General features: G+C 39.3%; 1 protein-coding gene across 1 annotated transcript; it reads left to right on the top strand.

Moving 5' to 3' along the window:
* The first annotated feature begins 6,442 nt into the window (after positions 1–6,442).
* Positions 6,443–7,827, top strand: LOC100474599 (olfactory receptor 8B3). Its single transcript, XM_034650085.1, has 2 exons — positions 6,443–6,699; positions 7,152–7,827. The coding sequence occupies exons 1-2, from the start codon at positions 6,443–6,445 to the stop codon at positions 7,825–7,827; spliced, it is 933 nt and encodes a 310-aa protein (XP_034505976.1).
* The last annotated feature ends 1,136 nt before the right edge of the window (positions 7,828–8,963 follow it).

The raw sequence follows: 8,963 nt of genomic DNA on the forward strand, positions 1-8,963 counted from the left end.
AGTCCATAGTCTCTCATGTTTCATTCCCCCTTCTGATTACCCCCCTTTTCTTTATCCCTTTCTTCCCCTACCGATCCTCCTAGTTCTTATGTTCCATAGATGAGAGAAATCATATGATAATTGTCTTTCTCTGCTTGACTTATTTCACTTAGCATTATCTCCTCCAGTGCCGTCCATGTTGCAGCAAATGTTGAGAATTCGTTCTTTCTGATAGCTGAGTAATATTCCATTGTATATATGGACCACAGCTTCTTAATCCAGTCATCTGTTGAAGGGCATCTCGGCTCCTTCCATGATTTGGCTATTGTGGACAATGCAGCTATGAACATTGGGGTGCATATGGCCCTTCTCTTCACTTACGTCTGTATCTTTGAGGTAAACACCCAGTAGTGCAATGGCTGGGTCATAGGGTAGTTCAATTTTTAACTTTTTAACTCCATTTTTGAGCCCTGCTGCTTGCAAGAACTCATGAAAATCAGCCACTTTTGTTTTCCCAGCCAGTGGCTTTGGGGAAGTGTTCTTTTTGTGTGTTTCACCTGTGTGCTCCACTTAGTCACCTTTCTCCGCCCCCAGTGTTCCCTCCCCTCCACAGCACCCATGATCAGTTTCTCCTCTAAACCAGCCTCCACACGTTCTACCTTCCTCAATGTGGCCTCTTCTCTCTCTCTCTAGTTGTGAAGTTTGTCCTGTCAGTTCTCAGGTCAATTTTGTGAGTATTCAGAATGATTTGGTATTATCTAGTTGTGCTCAGGGATGAGAGCAGCACAGGGTCCTCCTACTATGCTGCCTCTTAGCTCCCCCTCCCGTATCTCCCATTCTCAATAATAGAACAACCAGACATAAGATAAGGAAAGAAACATAGGACTTGAATAACATAATTAACTAAATAGATTTATCAGACATATAAAAACATGTACCTAACAAAAGCAGAATACACATTTCCTCAAATGCACATGGGCTAAATTCCAGAATAGACCATCTGTTATGCTACAAATTGAATGTCAGTAGATTTGAAAAGAGAAATATCATAGAAGGTATTGCCTGTGACCATAACAGAATAAGGTTGGAAATCAGTAACAGAAGGAATATGGGAAAATGCACAAATATGTGGAAATTAAACAACACTCTCTTAAAGAAAACAATGGAACAAAGAAGAAAAACAACTGAATTTGGGGGATATTTAAATATGAGTGAAAACAAAGCCACAGTATAGCAAAACTCATGGGATGTTGCAAAACAGTGGCAAGGAGGAAATTTATAGCTACATGCTTACATTAAAAAGAAAGAAACATCTCAAGTCAATGACCTTACTTATTGTACAACTTAAGGAAGAAAATCTAGCAGGAGAAAGGAAATAAACACTAGAGCAGAGATAAATAAAATAGAGAATAGAAAAACTAGATAGATAATAGGCCAAAAGTTGGTTCTTTGGAAAAATAAACAAAACTGACAAAACTTCAGCTAGATGGACTAAGAAAAAAAGTTAGAAGACTCAAATTAATCCCATCAGAGCAAGATATTGTTGACAAGAACAAAGTGATCATGAATATTTCCTGACTCAACAATAAAATGAATAAAAATAAATAAAAAGAATAAAATGTCTACCCTATTTTTACTGGGAAAAGATTTTCCACCCCTTCTCAGCTGTCATCTCTATACAGTTTTCCTCCCAGTTGCATAATAGCTACCTACAATTTGTTGGAGGGACTAAGGTCAGGAGTTGAAGTATACTTTTTCCTCATTTCCTTTACTTTTTCTTTCTCTAATTATGTTAAATGCAGAATGAAACTCTCAGTTTCTTGCTTGTAGAGTATCCAGGGGAGCTATGGCTTATATTTGAGCAGATTTCAATTTAAATAATTGCAAGGTAAGTTTTTCAGAATGCACCAAGTATATCCACTAACTTTATCACACAGCTGTACCTCAGACTTTTACTGTGGATCTAAAATCCTACCCTACAATTAAGGAAATTGAGATGCTGATTGGACAGTTGATAGTATTAAGGCATTGTTGTTTTACTTTAAGTATAAAGTAGTGTTGTTATTATAATTTAAATAAATATTTGTCTTTTGGAAATACATACTGAAATATGATATCTCGGATTTTCTCCAAAATAACCTGACTGGAGAAGGGATTGAGTAATGGTGGTAGGAATAAAGAGGATTGGCTACGAGTTGATAATTTTTGAAACTTGGTGATGGGTTCTGCATAGTAAATTGTAATATACTCCCTACTCTTGTATATGTATGACCGTTTTCATAGACTGTTAAAACTTTTAAAAATGTCAAAGAAAAAATCAGAAATGAAAGTATGGATATTACTTCCACTTCTACTGAAATAAAAGGGATTATAAGAGAGTAACAGGATGTTCAGACATTAATACTACCCAAAGTGATCTACGGATTCAACACATTCCTAAATAAGAATTCCAATGACTTTTTTTTTTTGGCAGGACAAAACACATTCATCCTAAAATTGATATGGGAATTCAAGGGACCCTGAACAGCCAAAACAATCTTGAAAAAGAGTAAAGCAGGAAGACTCATTCATACTTCTGAACAAAATTTACGAGAAAGCTATAGTAACCAAGAGAGTGTGTATTGGCATAAAGATAAACAGAGAGGCTAATGGAATAGATGAGAAAACCCAGATATAGCTCTTTGCGTAAAATGGAGAATTTTCTTGGCTATGACACCAAAGACAAAGGCAACAAGAAACAAAGATAGGTAAGTGGTATAACATCAGACAAAAAGCTTATTTAGGGGTGCTTGGGTGGCTCAGTCAGTTAAGCATCTGCCTTAAGCTCAGGTCATAATGTCAGGATCCTGGGATGGAGCCCTACATGAGGCTCTCTGCACAGGTAGTCTGCTTCTCCCTATCCCCCTCTCTCTCTCTCTATATATATATCACTGATCATTAGGGAAATGCAAATGCAAACACAAACCACAATGAGCTATCCCCTCATGTCTGTTAAAATGGCTATTATAAAAAAAGACAATAGATAAGCATTGGTGAGTTTGTGGAGAAAAGGGACGAATTCTTGTACTGTGTTGGTCAAGGTGTACAAGGTTTCCTTTATGCATGATGAATAAGTTCTGGAGATCTAATATATACCAATGTACTATAGTTCACACTTTATTGAATATTTTAAAATTTGCTAAGAGATTGATCTTAAATGTTCTCACTATAGAAAAAAACCAAAGTTAACTACATGAGATGATAGATATTTTGATTAATTTGATTGTGGCAATTATTTCACATTACACTTATAAAATCAAATCATGTATCTTAAATATGTGAAATTATTATTTTTCAAATATATCCTATAAAGATGGGGAAGAAAGAAAAAATAACTTTGACTCAATTTTTCTTTAGTTTTACTGAGGCTGAATCATAGTTTTATTTATTTTTTTATTTTTTTAAAGATTTTATTTATTTATTTGACACAGAGGCAGCCAGTGAGAGAGACAGCCAGTGAGAGAGAGACAAGCAGGGGGTGTGGGAGAGGAAGAAACAGGCTCCCAGCAGAGGAGCCTGACACGGGGCTCAATCCCAGAAAGCCGGGATCACACCCTGAGCAGAAGGCAGATGCCCAATAACTGAGCCACCCAGGGGCTCCTGAATTATAGTTTTAAGACATGGTTTTGTGACAAAATTTCAGTTGTCCAAGTTAATGAAGAATGATTGAAAGTTCTTGAAGTAGTGAATGACAGATCCGAGCTCTCAAAGCTCATTCTAGCAGCAGTGTGAGTAGTTAAATAAGAAAGTGTATGTGAAAATGCTAGAAAAGAGTTAGGAGCCACAACAGTTCAGTAGTAGAGTTAAGTTAGAGCCTAAAAACTGCCTGACTTTGTGTGGTGGCTGAGAGAAAGGAATGGAGGTCATTGTGGTTATAGACTCTATTGCTTAGCATGTGAGATATGTGGAAAATATTCTGAAGGTTTGCAACCAGAGAACATAATTTTCAGAAATATTTGAGTTCTTACTATGTACATTATACTGTAGTTAACAAATAAGACAAAAATGTTGTTTATTCTTATAGAAATTATAATTTATTGGTGAACACAGGAATTAAAGAGAAAAATGTCTGATGAGTATGATGATGGAGGATCTCTTGGAATTTGTGAGAACATATATAATAACAGCAGACGTTAATTGATTATTTACCAGGGACAGTCACTGTTCTAGCCATTTTCCTCACATTTTATCATTTAATCATCATAACAACTTAATGAAAAGGTGCTGGGTTTTTTTTTTTTGTTTTTTGTTTTCTGGTTTTTTTTACCGTTCTATTTTACAAAGACACCAGAGGAAGGACATGAAGTAATTCGTCCATGGTGTTATTAGTAAGACTGGAGGTAGGATTTGTACACACATTCTCTAAATGCATAGCTTGATTTATTTTGTGTATGTGTGTGATGAGAAGAAAGAGATGACCTCAGTTACTGAAATATTACAAAAGTCCCAGCAGAATAGTAAGGTACAAATTTCCAGTAGATGTTTAGAAGTAAAAACTTTAGGGATGCCTTGGTGACTCAGTCCATTAGGTGTCTGACTTTGGCTCAGGTCATGATCTCATGGTCCTGGGATTAAGTCCCGTGTCGAGCTTCCTGCTCAGCAGCAGTCTGCTTCTCCCTCTCCCTCTGCCACTCCTCCTGCTCATGCTCTTTCTCTCTCTCAAATAGTAAATAAAATCTTTAAAAAGAGAAGGAAAAACTTTAGAAGGGATACATGACATTGCAAATTATTTTAGAGATATCTCAAGAAAGAGACAATTGATGTGAGATCCCCTCTCTTGAAAAATTTCAGTTAAAAAAAGAAAGAATCCTGGAGGCAGAACCCTTGCAGAAAATTTTCCATTTAGGAGTATGGGAAGAAGGAGGTAAATAAAGAGTGTAATAGATTTCCCTTCAGAGATGAAGATGACAGGGAGATGGGAGTTCATTTTTGGCTCTGTCTTGGGAGATGGACAATCCCTAGAGTGATCAGAAACCCTGAGGAAATTTGGAGTCTCCAAGGAACTAAAGACAGATGCACGGTCTAGGGTATAAATACAATCCTCTTATTTCCCTTTTACACACAGAATCTAATCCCAAGAGACGGAGCAAACTTCTACTCTGTTTATAAGCAGGTGCATTGTATCATTAAACCCACATTGAATCATTTATATCTTATCATGTGGCAAATGAGATAAAAATAAAGACTATTTTCCTCTGTTGCTTGAGAGAACTCAAAGTCATAATCAGAAATTGACTTATAGTTTGGAAAGGTTTCTAGGGCTTACCTGAAATTAAGTGTATGCAACATCCTTTTGGAATCAAAGGCACCAAAGCCTCAGAACCTGAAATTGCCCTTCCAGGACTGCAGGGGTAAAGAACAATGATAAGGAAGCACTGAAATATTCTGTCCTAAGGNTTCAGAACCTGAAATTGCTCTTCCAGGACCGCAGGGGTAAAGAACAATGATAAGGAAGCACTGAAATATTCTGTCCTAAGGAGGGTGAGTTCTTGAATTCCATTTATATGAATGTCCCTCTTGTGAGGTGGAAATCCAGAGATCAAAGACATGAGACTTTCTTTTTCTGAGATTCAAGTGAGGAAGAATCTGTTCAAGGGGAGATGAGGGGATGTTCAGAGACTTAAGGGGTGCAGGGTACAATATCTCTGTCATTAAGTTCCCTTTCCTTGGATGGAATTCTCACTTTTCTGGATTTATGGNATTTTGTGCAGTTCTGAGATTCAAGTGAGGAAGAATCTGTTCAAGGGGAGATGAGGGGATGTTCAGAGACTTAAGGAGTGCAGGGTACAATATCTCTGTCATTAAGTTCCCTTTCCTTGGATGGAATTCTCACTTTTCTGGATTTATGGCTTTTATTCTGTGACATGGGGGTTGTCCTAGACTCTGGTCCCTGAGTTTTGGATTAGAAACAATGTTCTTGGTTCCTCCAACATCAAGTCTAATGTGCAGTAGAGACCAGCACCGGATTAGAGGATCTTTGCCTCCAATTTTGAGTCCAGAGCAGGAGAGTTGTGCTCTGGCCCATCCTGCTTCTCCCTTCTCCCTTGATTTTTACAGCAGTCCTGTTTGCATGTGGCAGCAGTGGACTTCACTCTCTAAGCTAAATTGTGGCACTCTTTGTTCCATTTAGCTTATAAACCTCTAACAANTTGGCCCATCCTGCTTCTCCCTTCTCCCTTGGTTTTTACAGCAGTCCTGTTTGCATGTATCAGCAGTGGACTTCACTCTCTAAGCTAAATTGTGGCACTCTTTGTTCCATTTAGCTTATAAACCTCTAACAAAAGGGGAAGTTGGAAAAAAGAGAGATTTTTCTGGGTCCAGATTTGGTAGTCTCAGACTCAGATATTTCCATACTGTGGGAAGAGCTGGCTTTTTCTCTAATGTAATCCTGTTTTCCTATGATCACAGATCCCCTTGGAGAAGAATGGCTCCTACAAACTCCTCTTTTGTGACTGAATTCATTCTTTTGGGGCTCACAGACCTACCAGATCTCCAGCTCCCCCTGTTCTGCCTGTTTCTAGTCATGTATGTGGTCACTGTGTTGGGAAATTTGGGCTTCATAACTCTAATTGGGCTGAATTCACACCTCCATACCCCCATGTACTATTTCCTCTTCAATTTGTCCTTCATAGATCTCTGTTATTCTTCTGTGTTTACACCCAAAATGCTGATTCACTTCACATCAAAGAAGAATATTATCTCCTACAGGGGATGCATGACTCAGCTTTACTTTTTCTGTTTTTTTGCTATTTCCGAATGCTATGTGCTGACATCAATGGCCTATGATCGCTATGTGGCCATCTGTAACCCACTTTTGTATCATGTTGCCATGTCCCCCAAAGTGTGTTCCAGCCTTATGCTTGGTTCATACTTGAAGGCATTTTTGGGTGCCATAGCTCACACAGGACGCATGCTGAGACTGACCTTCTGTGATGCAAATACCATCAACCATTATTTGTGTGACATCCTCCCTCTGCTCCAGCTCTCCTGCACCAGCNAAATTTGTGCTTCATAACTCTAATTGGGCTGAATTCACACCTCCATACCCCCATGTACTATTTCCTCTTCAATTTGTCCTTCATAGATCTCTGTTATTCTTCTGTGTTTACACCCAAAATGCTGATTCACTTCACATCAAAGAAGAATATTATCTCCTACAGGGGATGCATGACCCAGCTGTACTTTTTCTGTTTTTTTGTTGTTTCTGAATGTTATGTACTGACATCAATGGCCTATGATCGCTATGTGGCCATCTGTAACCCACTTTTGTATAATGTTGTCATGTCCCCTAAAGTGTGTTCCAGCCTTATGCTTGGTTCATACTTGAAGGCATTTTTGGATGCCACAGCTCACACAGGACGCATGCTGAGACTGACCTTCTGTGATGCAAATACCATCAACCATTATTTGTGTGACATCCTCCCTCTGCTCCAGCTCTCCTGCACCAGCACCTATGTGAATGAGCTGTTGGTTTTGATTGTGGTGGGCATCAATGTGATTGTGCCCAGTGTCACCATCTTGGTCACCTATGGTTTCATCCTCTCCAGCATCCTGCGCATCAGCTCCACTGAGGGCAGGTCCAAAGCCTTCAGCACCTGCAGTTCCCACATGGTTGCTGTTTCTCTCTTCTTTGGATCAGGTGCATTTATGTATCTTAAACCATCTTCTGCTGGGTCTATGGATGAGGGGAAAATCTCTTCTGTCTTTTATACCAATGTGGTTCCCTTGATGAACCCTTTCATTTACAGCTTGAGAAACAAAGACATTAAACTTGCTGTGAGAAAAACTCTGGGTAGGAGAGTGTTTTGATCAGAGTCACTGTCTGTGGGCCTAGTTATAGGACTGGTATATTCTGTTTCTTTCATCAGAACAGTTTAGGTAGGAGTGATCATATCCTACCTTAGTTACCATGGTGACAGAAATTTGAATCATTTGTTAATTTATCTTTTTTTCTTTGGCTGGGTACAGTATACTTTGTTGATGGTACATGACTAGGTAGGGCTCCCCAAGTCCCTCTCCTCCTTCAGGGGTTCTGAGGAGGAAACTATGTATAGAGGTTGGGAGATTCTCATTGGGTTAGGTGATGAATTGGAGCAAGGACTCTCCAGTGGATGAGGGCCTCTCTCTTCCTCTTGTTCTCACTGGTGCTGGTGGTCTAGAGGGCTCTTACTCCTAGAGGCCAGGGGACTATATGGTCCACCAGCCAGGTTCTGTAGCCAACTCATTGTCATAGCAGGAAATGAGCTGCACACAGTAGGCATCGTGGATGCTGTCGGCCTCAGCATGGAAGGTCTAAGAGTGTTAAAGTTGTAGGAGACAACCTGCTCCTCAGTGGAGTCCAGAGGGGGCCCTCTGATGCCTGCTTCATCAACGTCTTGATGTCTTCGTATTAGGCACCTTTTCCCCCAAGGAGGTCAGATCCATGAAGGGGTCAATGATTGCAACTGCATCCACTTCGCCACAAGTAAAAGCAGTCCTAATGACTAGGCGCCCAAATGGCCAAATCCACTTACTCCAACTTTCACCATCATGTCTTGGGGATGCAGGTGGGACTCAACCAGATGAAGCTGTGTGTCAGACAGGGAGGAGCAGAGAGCCCTTTTTTCCCCAATTTTTTAATAATAGATTTTTCCTTCTTCATCATTTTCACAATGTCTTCTCTTTACCACTTTAACTTTTTAAGAATAACATTAACCAATAAATTTATCTGTTTCTTACATTGTCATTATGCAGTTCATTTTATTTCTCTTGGAAATATATAAATGCTTCTTCAAATGATCACATAAAGTAACAGGAGGGTGATATTGTACCACTGGGGGGTTTCTCACCTGGTGACTATACTGTGACATTGGAATCATGATTCATATTATCCGTACTTCTGTCTACACCCTCCACTTGCCTGTATGGTGCCTCCTTGAAATGCCAGTGTTTCACAGGTATTGCAG

Source organism: Ailuropoda melanoleuca, unplaced genomic scaffold, assembly GCF_002007445.2.
Source record: "Ailuropoda melanoleuca isolate Jingjing unplaced genomic scaffold, ASM200744v2 unplaced-scaffold10952, whole genome shotgun sequence".
Lineage (NCBI taxonomy): Eukaryota > Metazoa > Chordata > Mammalia > Carnivora > Ursidae > Ailuropoda > Ailuropoda melanoleuca.